This window comes from Somniosus microcephalus, chromosome 3, assembly GCF_052327205.1.
Source record: "Somniosus microcephalus isolate GS21.2 chromosome 3, FLI_Smic_1.0, whole genome shotgun sequence".
Lineage (NCBI taxonomy): Eukaryota > Metazoa > Chordata > Chondrichthyes > Squaliformes > Somniosidae > Somniosus > Somniosus microcephalus.
The window spans coordinates 183,371,472-183,393,601 of NC_140989.1; the positions used below are offsets into that span (position 1 = coordinate 183,371,472).

Genomic DNA, 22,130 nt, shown 5'->3' on the forward strand with positions numbered 1-22,130 from the left:
AGAGAGAAACAGAGTTAACGTTTCAGGTCGAAGACCCTTCGTCAGAACATTAGTAATGCTAGCTTCACTTTTCCACCGTGCTAAAAATCTACACTTAAGTTTTTGATAAGTTTGCTGAACTATAAAGGAAAATCAAAATTACAGAAACACCATGTTCAGAGAATGCAATCGAATGTAACTGCGTGTTGCTCAACCATTTTTAACATTGAAACTGAAGGGGTACATCCGGATAGGTTCTGTTTCAACAGGCTTGTAACAACAATGCACAGTGATTCTTTCCTGACTTCCATTCCTGTGTGTAATCTTTGACATACTAGATCTCCTGCTACACTGGTCATGGATAATCTGCCAACCTCCACCATAGAGTCTGGGAGGTCAAGCATTTTCAGAAAGGGCCAATGCAGGAGCTCAAGTCACCCCAAGTATGTAGAGCAATTGGTGGAGCCTTAGAAGTTCTCCTTCTCACTGGCGTCTGGGCTGAGGCAGTACACTGAACAGCTACTGCATTTTCAAATTAGCAGAAAGCAAAATGCCCCATCAGCTACTGACATCAATTTACACCACATGCAGTTACACTACTATGGTATGAAGCCGCAGTAATGTGCGATTACCACCTGATGGTCTCGCACACCTGGGGTGACTTCACAACCAAAAGTGCACTAGTTTGCACAATTACTTTAGGTCAATGCAAACTGTGCAGCATAGCTTGACTACACATCAGTTAACAGTTTCTGCACTTGCAGCTGAAAGCAAGTCATAGAAATAACACTTCTATGAGAAGTTACTACTACAATACAGGAAACTTTCGATTAACCGGCCCCTAAATAACCAGAACGCTCTATCCACCGGCAAAATTCAGGAGTCGGTTCAGGTAACGTTTTTTTACTTTTAGTTACTTTTTTTACTCCATTTGTTGCTGTGCAAGGGTGTAGCTGAAGCTGTTGCTAAGCTACAGAGACGCTTGCAACTTGTGCCGATTGTTTTGAAGCTGTTAAGCAACAGGGTTTGTTGCTTTATACGGAGCTCTGAGCTCCGTATCTTTTACTATAGCGTTCGGTTAACCGGAATTGTTGATGAACCGGCACCACGTCGGTCCCGTCCGTGCCAGATACCAGAAAGTTTCCTGTATCATGAAGTTATACCAACTTAATTTTTTTCTCTCGCTTTGATGAGCATTTTATGTCAAAGTGTTACTTCTGTTCATAGCCATGATATAAACACCTATCATGAAACCATTAAATGCAACATTTATCCAACAGACAGTTCTACATCACAACACTTGTGTATAGGTTATTTTGTTGGATCCATCCATTGAATAGATCTTATACACAGTGGATCCCTGATGTATATTCACTATCTTACACTTTTCCCCAGTGTGGGAAGCAAAATCTAACCTTGCTTAATTTGAACTTCATGCATGTTAAGTTCAACCAAATAAATTTCCAATTTTGTCCACTTATAGGACTTATCACTGAATAACATGGAAGTTGACAATTCACAATGTAAATTGTATTGGTATTGATATGCACCCTCACTATATCTCTTTCATACTGCATCTGGCACACTGCTGCATAGCGATCACATCCTTGGACGGGGTTCAGAGGTCGACAGACATTGATGTAATACTTCTTGTGGTTACTTGATGTTGTGTCCATGGCAAACCAGTTACTTTCATCACTGTCTTCTGACTTTGATAAGCTGAGTGGAAGATATTTTTAGAAAGCACATAATAATCAAATTACAACAATTTTCATTTAAACAGCACCTTTAACATAGAAAAAACATCGCAAGATGCTTCAGAGGTGCAATCACATATACAAAAATTAGTGTCATGTGTGTACAAGTTGGAATGTTTCTTTCAGATAAGATTTTTTACACCAAAAAAATTAAAATTTAAAATGCAGTAGGATTTTTAAACACTAATGCTCAAAGATTGGACAAATGTTCAAGTAGAATTTGAGGCATCCAATTGCTGAGATTTTATCCCCCACGTCATAGCTGTCAACATTAGGTACTTAACAGTGAATACACAGTACAAGTTTAACTTTAGTGAAAAGCAGTTTTGGCTTCGAAATGACACTAAACTAGAGGGTAAATCGGATGTCAAATGCCTGAATGGACTCCGAAGCAAAGTGGAGGGGCGGCCTCCTTCAGGGAGTCTCACCCCACTTCCCTCTGCTGTCAGATAAGGGGCTCTGGCTTTAGATTTCATTTACACTATAAATGCAGCAATGGTGCAAAACAAAAGCACTTTACACATAGTTTTGCATGAATGCATCCTAAAACTCATCAAGCATGAAAGATTGTTAAGCACACTTAAACATAAGCTGTATGAATATAAAGGTGACGCACTTCAAAACAGATCATATTTTTAAACCAAAGAGTGACTGCTGTGAAACAAATTATTTTAGTGTCAGATGGCAAGTACCAGCTATGATTTTTTTTAAATTGGTCAAACTATATTCTTAGATTTATTTTTAAGCAAAACTCCCATTTTCTTCAAACCTTGGACTTCTCAAATGGCTAGATTTAGAAAAACCCTTCAACAGATATATTTATTGGTTGAAAAATATCAACCAAAGAAATTCAATTCCATTCAAGCAAGCATTTGCTTGCAAGCAAGATCATTGTAAATCTTGAGAAAAGCTTCAATGAAAACAGATGGGGTATGCCCACAAATCTATCACTTGGACATTGTCAAAACTGTACCAGTCTGCTTAGTGTGCAGAATTGCAATACTAGGTTACTGCTACTAGGGGCTCTCAGTGAGCCTTTGGAACCTGTTCCAGCTACATAGACACCACAGCTATTATGGTACTTGACTTTGGATACTTTGCACAAATTCACGCACTAGAATTACCTACATGGCAGCATTCTGCAATCACACTGCCATGTAGTTTACTAACTTTAGAACTCAAGAAAAATCAGAACTATTAAATTGAACACCTCTAGCTATAAAAGGAAAGCAGGCCCCAAACTGGTAGAGATTATTCCTGCATTCATTTGGAATGCGAGACTTGTACAAAGGGGAGATTAGGATATACTGGCAGACTTTATTCTGACATCCCACCACCCTGCAAAAAAAATGGTTCCTAAAAATGACAACTGTATTTGATAATGCATCAATTTTTGAAGGTGGAAGTTTGAAGCATAACAATTTATGAATTTAAATATACAAATATAAAAAGAATCATGCTGTATTCTTACCGTGACAAATCATACTGCTGCTGCGTAGCCTCATCAGTCACTATACACTCTAATGGCACTTCCGGGCAAGCATATTGCGTATACCACTTGAAATTATAAGTGTGCTCATCTTCCTCCTAAAGTAATTTTAAAATATGGCTAATTGTAGTGTTGAATAATAAAAAATATGACTATCACTTAATCCAAATAGGAAGCTTTGGAATTCAGAAGGAAGCTCTGAACTAGGATTCATGAATTCAGAGACTTGCTATTTTCTTACCATATCCCACCCAAATACACAAAAACCACCCGTTTCATAATAAATGTGTGCATTTAATTTCTATTTTCTGAAAAATAAACCATTTCTCAGCCTCCTCCTGACTTACCACTTGGTATTCTTCTTCGTTAAATCAGTCTTGCCTCTTTAGCTACAATTCACCAATTAATAGATTCTGGCAAGTTAGCAAATTCATTCCACCAGTTCAGAAATGCCCAAGATCCTTTAAAGTAATATAGGATCATGCCTGCAACTGCTTACCAAAGATCCTGAGCTGGAAAAAGTCATCAGGGGACACTAAGTGAAAGGATATTGTGCTGATATAATGTCACAACCTGTCCACACAACAGTCTAATAACTGACCTCAAATTCAGGATGCCCTTCTCCTGCATCCCAATCACACAGGAACGTTATGAGCGCGGATCGCCGAGTGTGCTGCATATTGTTGTATGCTGTCCCATTTGTATAGGCCAGATGAATGATCCCATCATAGTACGACAGTCTGGAGTTGGACACTCCTAGGCTCCAAGCTTGTTTACTATTAAAGATCAGATGCAGAGTATTAGAACACATTGAAAAAAAAGAGACAACCAATTTCAGCTTCACGGCAGCGACTAAGATTAAAACCCTTTTTCCTTCTGAACTACAGTAAAACAGGCACAAGCTGATGTTTTTATTTTAAAATTGATGAAAACGTCATTGTATAAAATGGACACTGCAATTTATTGCATCAAGGCTGATCTCCTGAAGATATACAGAGCAGCTACAAACTGAGCACCACAGACTGATTCCAACTTTTGTTTATGGCCCTTGTAATTGTATAAAAAGGGGGATGGGAGGGGTAATAAAAATTTACAATTTAAGCCTTTTAGGAACAGCAGAAATACAAATAGCAATACAGACAATTACTCAAAAATAGCACTAAATATCAGCCCATGCTCTGGAAATCAGCCCTAAATTCCCCCCAAAAAATGCAAGATGGTTGTGCGTTTACTGACACACGTAGCTAGCAACCAAAAATGTCATGGAGATGTACCCCTCTATATTTGGAAAAATAGCTTACAATATTAAACTTTTTCATTAAAACTTCCATTAAAATTTTGTGGAAAAAGAAAATACTGCAGATGCTCAAAATCTGAAATAAACACAGAAAATGCTGGAGAAACTCAGCAGGTCAGGCAGCATCTGTGAAGAGAGAAACAGAGTTAACGTTTCAGGTCGATGACCTTTCGTCAGAACTGGAAAAAGCTGGAAATGGAACAGATTTTTAAGCAAGTGAAGAGGCTGGGAAAGGGGGGAGGGGGATGAAAGAACAAAAGGGAAGGTCTGTGATAGGATGGAAGGCGGGAGAGATTAAGAGTCATTAAGAGATATTCAAGGCAAAAGGAGATGGTAATGGAACAGGTCAAGAAACAAAGGATGGCTCTAGAAGTGTAAATTGCACTGGCAGAATGAAAGACAGCTGCCATGTGGGGGAGAAATCTGAAATTGTTGAACTCTATGTTGAGTCTGGAAGGCTGGAAAGTGCCTAACTGAAAGATGAGGTGCTGTTCCTCGAGCTTATGCTGAGCTCCCGTGGACCAATGCAAGAGGCCGAGGACGGTGAGGTCTGAGTGGGAGTGGAGTGGTGAATTAAAATGACAGGCGACTGGAAGCTCGGGGTCCCCCTTACGGACTGAACAGAGGTGTTTCGCAAAGCGGTCACCCAATCTGTGTTTGGTCTCCCCAATGTAGAGGAGACCACATCGTGAGCAGCGAATACAGTATACTAGATTGCAAGACGTACAAGTAAATCGCTGTTTCAAAATTTTGTAAATGTTTACAATATTCTATTCAATATTCATTGTCCATTTAGTGCACCAACATACAGGAGTTGTACAAACACACTTTGCTTGCACCAAGTTACAATGACTACTTACACTTGATCTACCTGACAAACCCCAGAATTTGCCTCACAGCCACCCTGGGATACGTTGCCACAGACATTTATGTAGAAGTTGTACTTCTCAGATTTAACTTGGTAACTGCCATTCTGTTTGGTCAGAGGCGAAAGGTCAAATGAGAAGCCTAAGAATTAAACAAAAACAAGTAACTTCAACAGTTCTTAAAACACAAGGCAACTGATAAAAGGTTTTAAACTCAAGGTTTCCTTCTCTCCAAAACAAGTGGATTATTGAATAAACAAGCAATAAACCAAATTACGAGTATGGGGTTAAGCCAAGAACTAGAGCATATCTCTTGTAGAGTGCAGTTGAAGGCCAGTAGTAGCCCTTGTTGAAGCAGTCTAAAAACATGCGTAAATGCACACACCTTTCCTGAAGGCCAAGTACTAAATGTTTAATCTATGAAAGATCTAGGTGTGTAGACACCACCACTCAGTCCATCAATAAAGAGGCAGGCAATTGCAATCATGGTACAACCTACACTTCAATTCACCTGTTCTCTCTGATGTGGTGGTTCACAGAGTGCAAGGCCCTGAAGCAAGGGCAATGGGAATAGAAATTTGACTCAGTACACGTAATTTTCAAATCTGCCAATGCATTTACTAGTGAGGAAAAAAACCCTACAAATTCTGGAAATCTGAAAGACAGAAAATATTCCAAGTACATAGCAGGGTAGTCAGCCTTGGTTTGCTCTCTTGAAAAAAGTGTATTAACATGAAGGCCCTTACTTCTGATGATGTATCTACACCCAAAACAATCAGGCTTTCCCACTTCAGATCATGAGACATGCTGTGTAGATAGCATTTGTTATTTTTTATTATTGGTCTAAGGAGTTAATTCCAGCTGAACACTAGGTACCAAATTCACCTTAGACCAGTGAGCAAGCAGGATATTCCTGAAACATTCTGATTTAAGGGCCTTTTTTGTGTGACACATCAACACAATTGCGACTGTCGTCAATCACTAGAAATTGTCAGACATTAGTGTTGTGAAAAAATGACTAATGGTTAGTTGTAGTTTGAGTGGATACAAAAGTTTTTGTGGCTCCCACATCCTTCACCCTCCCTTTTGATGGAATGTTTTTGCTCATCTGACTGTTTCTTACTACAATTGCACAGTTCAGTTGTTTCCCACACATCTTCGGAGCTTCACACCACACACAGGTTGGTTAGCAGTTTGACATGCTGTGTTTTCCAACCACAACCTCTTGTACATCTTGGCATGCTACTTACATTCTTAAAACTTCAAACTTTTAACACTGCATTCAAAATTAAATACAAAACATTGGAAACAAAACAAAATCCATGAAAATGGTCATGTTATAGAGTCATAGAGTTTTACAGCACAGAAAGAGGCCCTTCGGCCCATCGTGTCCGCGCCGCCCATCCACCCCTGTCCTGTCTAATCCCATTTTCCAGCATTTGGTCCATAGCCTTGTATGCAATGGCATTTCAAGTGCTCATCCAAATGCTTCTTGAATGTTGTGAGGGTTCCTGCCTCTACCACCCTTTCAGGCAGTGAGTTCCAGATTCCAACCACCCTCTGGGTGAAAAAGTTCCTCCTCAAATCCCCTCTAAATCTCCTGCCCCTTACCCTGAATCTATGCCCCCTTGTTATTGACCCCCCTACTAAGGGGAAAAGTTCCTCTTTGTCTACCCTATCTATGCCCCTCATCATTTTGTACACCTCAATCAGGTCCCCCCTCAGCCTTCTTTGCTCCAAGGAAAACAACCCCAGCCTGTTTAGTCTTTCTTCATAGCTGAGGCGCTCCATCCCAGGTAACATCCTGGTGAATCTTCTCTGCACCCTCTCCAAAGCAATCACATCCTTCCTATAGTGAGGCGACCAGAACTGCACACAGTACTCCAGCTGTGGCCTCACCAGCGTTTTGTACAGCTCCATCATAACCTCCCTGCTCTTATATTCTATGCCTCGGCTAATGAAGGCAAGTATCCCATATGCCTTTTTAACCACCTTATCTACCTGTTCCGCTGCCTTCAGAGATCTATGTACATGTACACCAAGGTCCCTCTGACCCTCTGTACTTCCTAGGGTCCTACCACTCATTGTGTATTCCCTTGCCTTATTTGTCCGTCCAAAATGCATCACCTCACACTTTTCAGGGTTAAATTCCATTTGCCACTTTTCCGCCCATCTGACCAACCCGTTTATATCGTCCTGTAGCCTGAGGCTTTCCTCCTCGCAATTTACCACCCCACCAATTTTCGTGTCATCTGCGAACTTACTGATCATACCTTTTACATTCTCATCCAAATCATTTATGTAGATCACAAACAACAAGGGACCCAGCACCGATCCGAGGTACCCCACTGGACACAGGCTTCCAGTCACAAAAGCATCCTTCGACCATCACCCTCTGCCTCCTGCCACTCAGCCAGTTTAGGATCCAACGCGCCAAGGCACCCTGGATCCCATGGGCTCTTACCTTCTTGACCAGTCTCCTATGCGGGACTTTGTCAAAAGCTTTACTGAAGTCCATGTAAACCACATCCACAGCATTTCCCTCATCCACCCCCCTAGTCACCCCCTCGAAAAATTCAATCAGATTTGTCAGACATGATTTACCCTTGACAAAGCCATGCTGACTATCCCCGATTAATCCTTGCCTCTCCAAGTGGAGACTAATTTTGTCCCTCAGAATTTTTTCCAATAACTTCCCTACCACAGATGTTAGGCTCACTGGCCTGTAATTCCCTGGTTTATCCCTGCTACCCTTGTATAATGGTACTACATTAGCTGTTCTCCAGTCCTCTGGTACATCCCCTGTGGCCAGAGAGGTTCTGAAAATTTGTGTCAGAGCCCCTGCAATCTCCTCCTTTGCCTCCCACAGCAGCCTGGGATACATCTCGTCCGGGCCTGGGGATTTATCCACTTTTTGGCCTGCTAAAACCGCTAGCACCTCCTCCCTCTCGATGCTAATATGTTCAAGTATGTCACAGTCCCCTTGCCCGATTTCTATGTCTGCATCGTCTCTCTCCATAGTGAACACAGATGCAAAAAATTCATTTAAAACCCCGCCTACATCATCTGGCTCTACACACAGATTGCCACTTTGGTCCCTAATGGGCCCTACCCTTTCCCTGGTTATCCTCTTGCCCTTAATATACTTATAAAACATCTTAGGATTTTCCTTTATTTTGCTCGCCAGTGTTATTTCATGGCCCCTCCTCGCCTTCCTAATTTCTTTTTTAAGTATGCCCCTGCACTTTTTATACTCCTCTAGGGCTTCTTCCATCTTTAGTCTTTTGTAACTGCCAAAAGCCCCCCTTTTATTTCTAATGCATTTTTGTATATCCCTTGTCATCCAAGGTTCCCTTTGCTTGTTGGTCCCACCCTTGACCTTTACAGGAACATGTTGGCGTTGTACTCTCTCTATTTCCCTTCTGAAAGTCTCCCACTGTCTTGATGTGGATTTTCCTATAAGTAGCTGCTCCCAGTCCACTTTGGCCAGATCCTGCCTTATCATATTAAAATCGGCCTTCCCCCAATTTAGAACCCTTATTTCCGGGCCGTCTTTGTCTTTTTCCATGACCACCTTAAATCTCACTGAATTGTGGTCACTATCGCCAAAATGCTCTCCTACTGACACTTCCACCACTTGCCCGGCTACATTCCCCAGAATTAGGTCCAGTACCGCCCCCTCTCTTGTAGGACTTTCTACATGTTGGCTCAAAAAGCTCTCCTGGATGCACTTTAAGAATTCTGCACCCTCTAAGCCTTTCACACTCTGACTATCCCAATTTATATTGGGGAAGTTGAAATCCCCCACTATTATTACCCTATTATTTTCGCACTTTTCTGAGATTTGCCTACATATCTGTTCCTCTATCTCCCCCTGACTGTTTGGGGGCCTATAGTACACTCCCAGCAAAGTGCTTGTCCCCTTTTTGTTTTTAAGTTCTACCCATATGGCCTCATTAGAGGAACCCGCTAATATATCATCCCTCCTTACAGCAGTAATTGACTCCTTAATTAATATTGCAACACCCCCTCCCCTTTTACACCCCCCTCTGTCTCGCCTGAAGATTCTATACCCCGGAATATTGAGCTGCCAGTCCTGACCCTCCCTCAACCATGTCTCCGTGATAGCAACAATATCGTACTCCCATGTGTTCAACAACTTCAGTTCGTCCACCTTATTTGCAAGAATCCTTGCATTAAAATAAATGCCTTCCAGCCCTGCCATATTCCCTTTTGCCTTCGCATATTTTGTCTGCCTTGTTTTTTTCCTCTGTATTTGGCTGTAAATCACCCCCTGCTATAGCTCCACTCTGTACCCCATCCCCCTGCCAAGTTAGTTTAAACACCCCCCAGCAGTGCTAGCAAACCTCCCCGCAAGGATATTGGTTCCCCTCTGGTTCAGGTGTAAACCGTCCGACTTGTACAAGTCCCACCTTTCCCAGAAGCAGACCCAGTGATCCAGGAAACTAAAGCCCTCCCTCCTGCACCATCCCTTTAGCCACGCATTCATCTGTTCTATCTTCCCATTCCTATACCCACTAGCACGTGGCACCGGGAGTAATCCAGAGATTACAACCTTTGAGGTCCTGCTCTTTAATCCTTCACCTAGCTCCCTAAATTCTTGCTGCAGGACCTCATCCCTCTTTTTACCTATGTCGTTGGTACCAATGTGGACCACGACCTCTGGCTGTTCACCCTCCCCCTCCAGAATGCCCTGCAGCCGCATGTTGCATGGAGAGTCTAGAGAAGCTGGGATTGTTCTTCTTAGAGCAAAGAAAGTTAAGGGTGATCTAATAAAGGTATTCAAAATTGAGGGGTTTTAGAGTAAATAAGGAGAAACTGTTTCCACCAGCAGGAGGGCCGGTAACCAGATTTAAGATAATTGGCAAAAGCAGAGGGGAGATGAGAATTTTTTTTTTTTTTTACTCTGAGTTGTTGTGATCTGGAATGCACTCACTGCCTGAAAGGGTGGTGGAAGTAGATTCAATAGTAACTTTCAAAAGGAAATTGGATATATACTTAAAGAAAAAAATTGCAGGGCTGTGGGGAAAGAGGGGGAGTGGATAGCTCTTTAGAGCCATTTTGGGTCAGTCAGTGCTTTTCATTCCAGTTGCAACATACTGCAGATTTCCCTTCCATTCACAGTTAATACACAATTCATAGGTTTCTCAGCCTTCAACTGTTTGTTATACCAAGATCTATTTTGCCCAGAGAAGATGGGCAGACAAACTGTCAGAAAAGCTAGCATTTGAAACAAAACAGGAGTCTGTCTCAGTCTAGTATCAAAGGCTATGAAATGAAATGCAACAATTGAATTTATTACCACTTGGTGGTAATTTTGTGTATCTGCTATATTCTTGGGAATGGAACTTGCTGCAAAATACATTAGAATTTGTTCCTTAGAAGTGTTGTGTGTCTCGGAGCTTACATCAGTACTAGACATTCAGTAGCAGAGACTCAATTGTTTCAGGTGCTTACCAGCCTCTGGATTTGAAACCCTGCAATGATCTCCCTGAGCTTTTGATAAGGCACAAGCAGCAGCTGTATGCCATTCAATTTCATACAAACATACATTGATCCCAGACTTCAGGATAGGAGGGCTCTCCAGATCCCCTGTGGAGGAACAGAAAATCCATTATTAAAATAGCAACTTATTTCAGAATATTTTTCATTTCATATGGAACTCGTGCATTTCAAAGACAAAATTAATGCCCAGTGTTGTGCCAATAATTTGCTATGAACTTGATACTGTTGCAGGCATTTTGAGGGTTTAATAATTACTCCTCAGTAAGTAGGGCAATAACACGTCAAAGCGATTCAAATGATAGCATCCATTAAAAAAAATTCACTTGCTTTCAGACAAAAGCAGAATACTTGGAGGAAGACATCTCCAACGTGTAGGAAAAGTTGAACAAATTAGGAATGACAACTCAAACTGGAGAAGCCTCTCAAAACCCTGGGCTTCAACTCGACTTTCTTTTACCTCAGTGAGCTTTCAATCATATCTGAGCATGTGCAGTAAGTTCCCAGCATGGAAACTGCATAGTGTGCAGTTTGCAGAATTCCCAGCATGCAACCTATACATCAACAGGAGTTGAAGGTTGCCCCCTCGCCCACAACCACTGCCCTCCCCTGTTGTGTGAGGGTTTAAGAGTTTCAAAAGTCTTCTGGGAAAAAAACCCGACTGATTTATTGGGATTTTCTGTTATGAACTGCTCAGACAAAAAGAACACTGGTGAACATGTAATCAGAAACACCTGTGATCATAATTTCTTTATTGGCAATTTAAAAAGAGATTGTTTATAGAGAACAGATTACTGACAAATATTCACTTTGCAGCCATTTTTGAAGTTTAAGAAATTATGTAAAAACTTGGAAACTGCGTAAATCATGAGCTTGAGATAATTTGTGTTTGTGAAAATTTAGGGTTCCTATAGCGCACTAAATTTTTCCACTGTGCTCCTGATACAAGTCAGGAGTGATCAGGAAATTGTGCACTTCCAGCTTGCAACTTTTCATCCTTTAATTTTGATCAGAAAACTTACACATGTTTTAAGGCAGGAACAAGAGGACAGAAACTGGCCTGACTACAGGAAAAGTGGTGGTGGGGGTACCTAAAGGTGTAAATGGGGCTGTGGATGGATTGGAAGGAAGCTAACCAGCAAGAACATGGTGCAGGGTTGGGGCCAATGGTAGTTTGGGTGCCATTCTCTTACCCCCACCCCACAAAGTTGTTGGGTACTGTTCCCTTCCGATACTACCACATCCAAGCGGCTCCCAATCTCCTAATATTTCCAGGCTCTAACCCCAGCACGCTCCAGAACCCTCTCCTCCATCCTGCTGGACCACAAAACCACCCTCCACTCCAAGATCACAAGATAAACTCTGTGCAAAGAAACCCCTAGATTGAAATCTTACATTTTTAATTATTCAAGCTTTTTAACCCTGCATACAAAATGAAATTCAAAACATTGGAAACAAAGTAAAATCCATCAAAATGGTCATTTTGCATGGAGAACCACCCAAATGCTCCAAGATCCTGAGACCGCCTTCCCCAGTGATCCTAGATCCCTCCCCAGTGTTCTCAGAAGCATTCCATCAAAATACTGCTGGATCCTTAGACCCAATTCCAGTACTGCTGGACTCCAGGCACCCCTTACCAGTGTTGTGTCCAATGCTGATAAATCAGTGCCCCTATTTGGCATAATAAAATACATCTGTTCCATAAAACCTCCAATTCACCGTGTGCAATGCTAGAAACACAGAAAGAGTAGGCCATTCGGCCCTTCAATATCATGGCTGATCCTCTATCAATACCATATTCCCGCTCTCTCCCCATACCCCTTGATGCCTGCTACAGAAGATCTGCTAATCTATTTTCAATAAAATGGACACGCTTTTAAAAAATGCATCAGCTTTCAAGTGCTACAGTAGATAACTTTATTAACTGTTCCACTTTGATCAAAGCTATAATAGAATTCCCACAAGTTTGTAGCAAAACTTATTGAATTTCCTACACAATGACCCAGAAATTCAGGTCTCCACGGGTGAGTACGCACGGGGTACTCACCCGTAGGCCGAATGGAAGTGCGGGTTTCCTGCATGCGCGGGAAATCAGCACTTCCGATCCTCTGAACGAAGGGGTTCAGAGGTCGAACCCGCGCGCAGGGGAGGCTGCGCGTGCGCTTTGAACTTAGGCTTTTTTTTTTTTTTTTTGGCAGGTTTTCACGCGAGGTTAAGCCTGTAGGGTTTACACATTTAAAAAGCAGGCGTAAGGCCTGCTTTTTACAAGTGGTCAATTAATTTAAAACATTTTTTTCCCCCCACAGGTTTATTATTTTTAAATACTTTAAAGCAAGGTAAGTTTATTTTTAGCCCTGTTTTTTTATAAAATTATTTTTCAAAAATTGAAATGGTTTAAAATAGTTATTTAATGTAATTTGTAGTTTATTGAAAAAGTGTGATTTAAAATTTTTTTTTTCAAGGTTTAATGCTATTTTGAGGCCCGAAGTATTCATAAGTTTAGATAGGTCTTCCTGTCAATCTTATGAATGGGCTTTTCCCTCCTCCCATTGGCTGCCCATGGCTCACGTGATCCCAGGGGACGCATCGCACTAACTTACACCCCTGGGACATGCAAGCACAGCGCGCCGGCAGCTGGGCCAGGCCCCGGAGCGGAATTCCACGGGGCCCTACAGCTCAACTGCCGTCGCGCAAGGTAAGTGCAGGTCGGGGGCTGGCACCCACGGGAAGCCCCCGACCCGAATTTCTGGGCCATTAAATTGTGCTGGGAACTTCCACGGCACCCTCTGGTGCACACAAACACCCACAACAGTTTCCAACACTGGACAGGGTCATCTAAAACAATCACGTGCAAACATTATTTTCTGAAGACAGAAACTAGACTCGCACTATCTTACCAGGTTTGCATATAAGAGTGATGACAGTTTTGATTCGATCTTTTCCTCTGCATATGTCACCATCCGAGTATATAAGCTGAATATTATTGCCTTCCTTTTTAGGGGGCGAAACAAATTTTCCAAGGTTCTTTTTCCCATCTTCTCCTAGAACAGGACAAAATTAAAACAAAAAGATAACAAATTTTCTCAATTTTTAAGCAACTTAAAAAAAATGCAACATTATACCACACATCAGCATGGAGGGATTATTTAAAAAGCACAATGGCCAGCTTATTCCCACCATATGCAGTTTCTCCAGTGGAAAGGCACTGGACTCCCATTCAGAAGTCCTGCCCTAGAGTTGGAATATATTTTTCCTCAAGCTGGTGAAAGCCCATGTCTATACATTAACAAAATGCTGGAAATACACAGATCAGTCGGAATCTGTAATGATAAACAGCAGGTTTATTGGTATTGTGTGTACATAACCCTTGATCAGAACAACACTGATGAAAAGTGGCCACCCGAAACCTCTCCTTTTCTGACCTGTTGCGCATTTCTGCATTTGCTGCTTCTATTTTTGATATATTGTATCCGGCATTTGCAGTTTGTCCATTTTACCCATATCTACTAACTCAGAACTCTTGTAAACTGTGACCCATTTTGATACATGACATTCTTAAAAATAAACACAAGACTGCCATAAATGGGATTCTAATTGGTAACTCTTGAACATAAATAAATAATTCCATCACGTGTTACATCCAAAACATGAACTCGTCTGTCCTCTCCAGAGGCTGACAAGTCTGCTGTTGGTTGGCAACATTTTCTGTTTTTGATTCAGTATTTTCGCAGAGTTGAAACATAGAAACATAGAAGATAGGAGCAGGAGTAGGCCATTCGGCCCCTCGAGCCTGCTCCGCCATTCAATGCAATCATGGCTGATCATCCAAATTCAGTACCCTGTCCCTGCTTTCTCCCTATACCCCTTGAGCCTTAAGAAATATATCCAACTCCTTCTTGAATATATTTAATGTATTGGCCTCTACTGCCTTCTGTGGTAGAGAATTCCACAGGTTCACCACTCTCTGGGTGAAGAAATTCCTCCTCATTTCTGTCCTAAATGTTCTACCCCTTATCCTTAGACTGTGACCCCTGGTTCTGGACTCCCCGACCATCGGGAACATCCTTCCTGCATCTAGTCTGTCCAGTTGTGTCAGAATTTTATAAGTTTCAATGAGATCCCCTCTCATTCTTCTAAACTGCAGCAAGTACAAGCCCAATCGACCCAATCTCTCCTCATACATCATTCCTGCCATCCCAGGTATCAGCCTGGTGAATCTCCGCTGAACTCCCTCCATGGCAAGAACATCCTTCCTCAGATAGGCGACCAAAACCGCACACAATACTCCAGATGTGGTCTCACCAAGGCCCTGTACAACTGCAGCAAGACATCCTTGTTCCTGTACTCCAACCCTCTCGCTACGAAGGCCAACATGCCATTTGCCTTAACTGCCTGCTGCACCTGCATGCTTACCTTCAGCGACTGGTGCACAAGGACACCCAGGTCTCGTTGCACTTCCCCTTCTCCCAATCTATTGCCATTCAGATAATAATCTGCCTTCCCGTTTTTGCCACCAAAGTGGATAACCTCACATTTATCCACGTTATATTGCATCTGCCATGCTTTTGCCCAATCACCCAACCTGTCCAAATCATCCTGGAGTTTCTTGGCATCCTCCTCACAGCACACGCCCACCCAGCTTTGTGTCGTCTGCAAATTTGGAGATATTACATCTAGTTCCCTTGTCTAGATCATTAATATATATTGTGAATAGCTGGGGTCCTAGCACCGATCCCTGCGGTACCCCACTAGTCACTGCTTGCCACTCGGAAAAAGACCCGTTTATTCCAACTCTGCTTTGTCTGCCAACCAGTTCTCTATCCAAGTCAATACCTTGCCCCCAATCCCATGTGCCTTAACTTTACACGCTAATCTCTTATGCGGGACCTTATCAAAAGCCTTCTGAAAGTCCAAATACACCACATCCACTGGTTCTCCCTTATCTATTTCACCAGTTATCTCCTCAAAATTCCAGTAGAATAGTCAAACACGATTTACCTTTTGTAAATCCATGTTGACTTTGTCCGATCCTGTCACTGTTTTCCAAGTGCTCTGCCATTATATCTTTTATAATGGACTCTAGCATTTTCCCCACTACCAATGTCAGGCTTACCAGTCTGTAATTTCCTGTTTTCTCTCGACCACCTTTTTTGAATAGTGGGGTAACATTAGCTACCCTCCAATCCATGGGTACTGTTCCAGATACCATCGAATGCTGGAAGATGATCAGCAAAGCATCAACTATTTCTAGGGCCACTTCCTTAAGTACCCTAGGATGTAGATTATCAGGCCCTGGGGATTTATCGGCCTTCAATCCCATCAATTTCCCTAACACCATTTCCCTACAAATACTGATTTCTTTCAGTTCCACCCTTTCATCAGACCCTATGTTCCCCGACATCTCTGGGAGGTTATGTGTGTCCTCCTTTGTGAAGACAGAACCAAAATATGTATTTAATTGGTCTGCCATTTCTTTGTTCCCCATTATAAATTCCCGATTCCAGCTGCAAGGGACCTACGCTTGACTTCACCAATCTTTTTCTCTTCACATATCTATAAAAGCTTTTACAGTCAGTTTTTATGTTCCCTGCAAGCTTACTCTCATTCTATTTTCCCTTTCTTAATTAATCCCTTTGTCCTCCTTTGTTGAATCCTAAACAACTCCCAATCCTTAGGTTTACTGCTTTTTCTGGCCAATTTATATGTTCTCTCCTTGGATCTTATGCTATCCCTAATTTCCCTTGTTAGCCTCGGTTGAGTCACCTTTTTTGTTTTATTTTTATGCCAAACTGGGATGAATAAATTCTGTAGTTCATCCATGCGGTCTTTGAATGTTTGCCATTGCCTATCCACCGTCAACCCTTTGAGTGACATTCCCCAATCAATCCTACCCAACTCGCGCCTCAGACCATTGTAGTTTCCTTTATTTAAATTTAGGACCCTAGTAATGGGGCTCACACTGACAAATGCACCAATTTTCTACTTATTGCTGCAGGGAGCCCTCCACCAGGTGCACAACACTAAAATATATAGGAAAGCAATTTTTGTGCAAACCACTTAGTGTCTGCTCAGTACAATGATTAATCTATAATAAAGCACAGAAAGCTTTTAATACAAGTGGCTTATTTACTTACCAACAGCACAGATTGCTGCATCTTCAGGACATTCTGCAGCTCCACCATCCTTAAGTACTTTGTGGCACACATTAATATAGACCTGTTTTCGGTCAGATTTCACCAGGTTACTGTCCAGTGCCTCCCAGTTGAGAGTATTGTCAGATTCAGGAACTTCCTTTGCTGCACATTAATGCAATTGCCAACAATTTTTAAAAAAAGGGATTAATTGTAGTAATTTATACCAACACAAATCCACATTGAAAGTCAATAGTCACAGCCTGTTGTACAATGGCTGAAACTTGAGCATTTATTTCATGTACAGCAGCAGTCTTCCCCATCTGTAAAAGGGCTCTCCGCTTAATCAAATTATATATCATTTAAAGCTTTTGGCCAGATCATGATTCTGGTCAAATTTCAGACCTAGTTTAGTATTCTAATATTTCACCAGGACTAATTTAATACCATTTTTAAAGTTGTCACCTGACTACCAACAATCTAAAACTCCTTTCAATTACCTAGTAAAAAGATAGGGAGTGGGCGAGAATAAATTAACTAAATGTAGCCTACTGTACAGATTTAAAATCTGCATCATAGGAAAGAACCTAGAACATGCAAATGTACCTAAATAAACACAACAGTACTTTGGAATATTTACTGGACACTCCCTTTAGATCAAAACATGCAGTGAGTACAAAAGGGAAAATAGCATGTGCATTCTACAATACTGGAAAGTTCAAAAAGTCTAGTACAGTACATAGGAGTCAATAATTACTAAGTTTAAAATTTACTCTTGACGTATTAACAAAAGGCTTCATTCACAATGTCAAAAACTAATCAAGAGTGGATAGACGAGCACTATGGGCAAGCTGAGATCTTTGCTAAAGGCAGATTTTATTAACTTGAAAATGGCTGAACGTAGGAAACCTCACCTGCATATCGCGTTAAAGGTGAAAGGTCATATCGTTTCCTTCCATCAGAAGTCCGACAGAGCAGGTCTTCTTTTTCTTTCACACATGCATACTTTGTTCCCCAATCAAAGATATATGTGCAATCAACTTCAGCATTGAATTCTGGTTTACCCTTTCCTTCATTGACTTTAGAAAAGACAGACAGCAAATACAATAACTAATGTTTTAGGTTGTTGGGCAAACACAGATTCACACAGCAGAGACTTTCAGCGGCTATACGTCTACACAGATACACTGTATTTAATTTAAAACTCCCGTCTTACTGAAGGACACAAAATCCAGTTCACTACAGATTTACAGTTTATAGAAACTCAATGCTATAACAGTCCTAAACAGTGCACAGAAATATAAAAAGTTGACGTAATCTCCATTTTATTTTTAATTACTGTTTGTTTATGAATAAAGGTGAAGTGCCAAATTAAACAGTGCAGGACATTGAATTTGAAGAGAAGAGGTAGGCCAGGTAGATTAGGTAGTGCCAAGCTTGTAGGACTGATTACCCTGATTGCTTTCTGTAATAATCTTGTATCCTCAGTAATATTTAATCCAAATTCTCACTAACTTTAAAAGACATTTATCCAAACTATTTAATGTCTTTATACAACAAATTGTTACTTTAAAACAGTTCATAAATTTGGAAATTACTTTTTTTCCATTCAGCTATATCATAATGAGCAAAGCTTTCTGTCACCACAAAACAAAACAATTCTAGATTAAAATCTCTGAGACAACTTGAGAATCAGTTGACACCTCTTTCCTCTCCCCTACATAAAACACAGGTGCTGCAGGCTCCCCCTCTTCATTTAATTCATTATCTAACCAACTATCAGAAGGTGCATGAATTGAGCTCAAGTCCAAAAGTTCACTGCAGCACAGGTAGGTTGCAAACTCTTCACTTTCTTTACTCAACTACTTGAACATTTGAAACCCAGTAATATTGGCAAATCATTTTAGAAGTTCAAGGCAACAAATTAGTGTTTCCAGAGATACAACATTAAACTTTAAAAATAAAAATTAGGAGGTATCTCTTTTCTCAGTGGTGAGAAAGTAGAACTCGCTGCCACATGGAATGGGTGAAGCAGATAGCACTGACATTTAAGGAGGCTTCATGCACTCACGAGGGAGAAGGCAATAGGAGAATATGGGGGCACGGTGAGAAGAGGAAGCTTGTGTGGAGTATACAGGCATGGATCAATTATACCGCATGCCCTCTGTGTTGTACATTCTATGTAATTTATCTTTGTTCCCCCCCACCAATTTGACATTGATGATCAATTATGAAACTGGGTAGTGCAATGGCTTAGTCTGGCACACAAATCGACCCAGACAGAATAAAGTTGATGTCAGCAGTTAAGGCTGTATCTGGATAATACTACAGGAAACTGAGAGTTATCTGGAGGCGAACCGTCCGGCAAGCTGGAGCCACCAGCAAAAATCAGGAGCAGTTTTTTATTCTTTGTTTCTTTTCTTTGCTTTTTTTGAACAGTCAAGCTGTGCAAGGTCTGTAGCTAAGCAACAGCTTCAGCTAGAGACGCTAGAGGTGCTTGCCGACTGTTTAGAGGCTGTTGCTAAGCAACAGGGTTTGTTGATTCATACGGAGATGAAAATCTCCGTATGTTTCAACATGAGCTCTGGAGTGTACGGCAGCAGCTCGGTCCAGTTGGTGCCGGATAGCACAAAGTTTCCTGTACCTAAACTAGTGACTGCTGCAGTTCTAGGCTGTAAAGTAGAAATATCCGATTGCACAATGATTATCAAAAGCACAAAATATTTGGGTCATGGCCAAGAAATGTTAGCCTTCCCATTGCTTCTACAGTTCAGACTCCTGCACTACCAAGCAACCACAGAAAACTAGCAACCCATGTGTGTAGAAAATAATTACTAATCAAATGGAAATTTAATTTTGACTGGGATACTTAGTATAGTATTAGAATGAAATTGAATTGCACACAGCAGCTAATTGAAGTGCAATCTCAATAATTCTTAACAATAACCGCTTCTCTCCTCCTCATTTCCACCCTCCCCCCTGCCCCCCACCCAAAGACAGAATGAATATTTGGTGTATGGATGTTAAAATGGTACATATTTTGTATTAAGCTTACCAGCTGATTCATTACAGTGGAAGTTTATTATTGTCATTCGCCGGAATCCAGAACTACATAAATTGCCATCAGGGAATGTCAGTGTAAGATCACCATCTGAATACCTGGAACACAAAAAAAACCTTAAACACAGCCTAAAGAACAAAGGTATGTTAATTGTGTTTCAAATTACAGCAACATTTCCAAGCATGAAACAGGCTATTTAACATAGCTGGCCACAGTTTAGAAATATTTGGTTGTAGTAGTCATTAAAACACAATTATATTACACATCAGAATTAGATCAACTAATTTTTTTTTTTAAAGTTACTGGGGTATTTATCCCGCTAGCAAAGGCACCCCATGGGTTCATGAAATGCTGCCATTTCACCAATAGCAGAGAGTTATACACCGACAGTTGGTTTGATTCAAGTGCTGTAACTGCTTTTACATGGTCTTAGAGCAAACAAATCAGACTGCAATTCAACTGCCCCATGCATGGCTTTTCATCCCAGATTTACACTACCATCAACTCAGTTACTTTTTTTTTTTTTTTAAATAAAAAGACCACATTATCTTGACCTGATCTTCTGCTGTACACAGCTTCAAGTGATTCTCCAATGTTACCTTACGTTATCTCATTCATTTGACAGACCTCCTAATATGGACAGCTAGGCTCATACCACAGGCTGAGTTGCCAATATTATATAATGGATCACACCACTACTTCCATCAAAGCGCTAACTATTCATCTCAGCACAACACATGACACCAGTGGAATATTAGTCATTGGTAATGCAAGTGTGGATGTGGTAGAGGAAACAGTCAATCACTTTTCCACAGGCACCGTACAGATTTACGTAGAAATATAGAAGATAGGAGCAGGAGTAGGCCATTCGGCTTTTCGAGCCTGTTCCGCCATTTAATGAGATTGTGGTTGATCATCCAAATTCATTACCCTCTCCCTGCTTTTTCCCCATATCCCTTGATCCCTTTAGCCTTAAGAAATATATCTAACTCCTTGAACATATTTAAAATGAATTGGCCTCAACTGCCTTCTGTGGTAGAGAATTCCACAGGTTCACCACTCTCGGTGAAGAAATTCCTCCTCATCTCAGTCCAAAATGGCTTACCCCTTATCCTTAGACTGTGACCCCTGGTTCTGGACTCCCTGCCATCGGGAACATCCTTCCTGCATCTAGTCCTGTTAGAATTTTTATAAGTTTCAATGAGACCCCCTCTCATTCTTCTAAACTCTAGCGAATATAAGCCTAATCGACCCAATCTCTCCTCATACATCATTCCTGCCATCCCAGGTTATCAGTCCGGTGAATCTTCGCTGCACTCACTCCATGGCAAGAACATCCTTCCTCAGATAAGGCAACCAAAACTGCACACAATACTCCAGATGTGGTCTCACCACGGCCCTGTACAACTGCAGCAAGACATCCTTGCTCCTGTACTCTAATCCTCTCGCTATGAAGGCCAACATACCATTTGCCGCCTTAACCGCCTGCTGCACTTGCATGCTTACCTTCAGTGACTGGTGCACAAGGACACCCAGGTCTCGTTGCACTTCCCCTTTTCCCAAATTATTTGAATTTCATTGAAAATGGTTTTGTTCAGAAAGGAATTAATTAACAAAACTACTCATTGGCTTGGAAGGCACGTAGGAATGGATTACATGGGCTATCACATACTGTTGAACTGAGGATTATACAAATTTATTTCCGAAATTTGATCCATAAAGACTTGGCAATCTTTTTGTAGATCATTCAAGTACAGGGTCGGCATGAACCAAAAGCAGGTGACTTGAGTGAGGAATCAGCAAAGCAACATTGAAGAGGTTGATATTTATCTGAACAGATGATCAATGTGTTCCCATTCATTTGAAGAGTTGCACCCAGTATAAAGGGAGCATCCTCTAATTGAGCCTTTAATGATTCAGTACTGAATAAGGTGGAGTTTGAGGGGCTAGGGTCCAAGTTAAAAAGCAGAACCTCAAAAAAGGTAGTAATCTCTGGATTACTAACTACAGATTAGAAGGTTAAATGT

General features: G+C 41.2%; 1 protein-coding gene across 2 annotated transcripts in view; it reads right to left on the reverse strand.

Moving 5' to 3' along the window:
* Positions 1-22,130, reverse strand: part of igf2r (insulin-like growth factor 2 receptor) — a 211,196-nt gene that overhangs the window by 132,822 nt on the left and 56,244 nt on the right. The window contains exons 10-18 of one of the 2 annotated variants that reach the window (XM_085982001.1): positions 20,098-20,201; positions 17,957-18,121; positions 17,046-17,207; positions 13,809-13,952; positions 10,867-11,001; positions 5,383-5,530; positions 3,827-4,001; positions 3,208-3,323; positions 1,536-1,698 (exon numbers count right to left, since the gene is read on the reverse strand). In XM_085982001.1, coding sequence (XP_085838127.1) covers positions 1,536-1,698; positions 3,208-3,323; positions 3,827-4,001; positions 5,383-5,530; positions 10,867-11,001; positions 13,809-13,952; positions 17,046-17,207; positions 17,957-18,121; positions 20,098-20,201 — 1,312 coding nt within the window. Of the gene's footprint in view, positions 1-1,529; positions 1,699-3,207; positions 3,324-3,826; positions 4,002-5,382; positions 5,531-10,866; positions 11,002-13,808; positions 13,953-17,045; positions 17,208-17,956; positions 18,122-20,097; positions 20,202-22,130 lie in introns of both variants that reach the window. The other variant, XM_085982000.1, reaches the window with a different exon arrangement.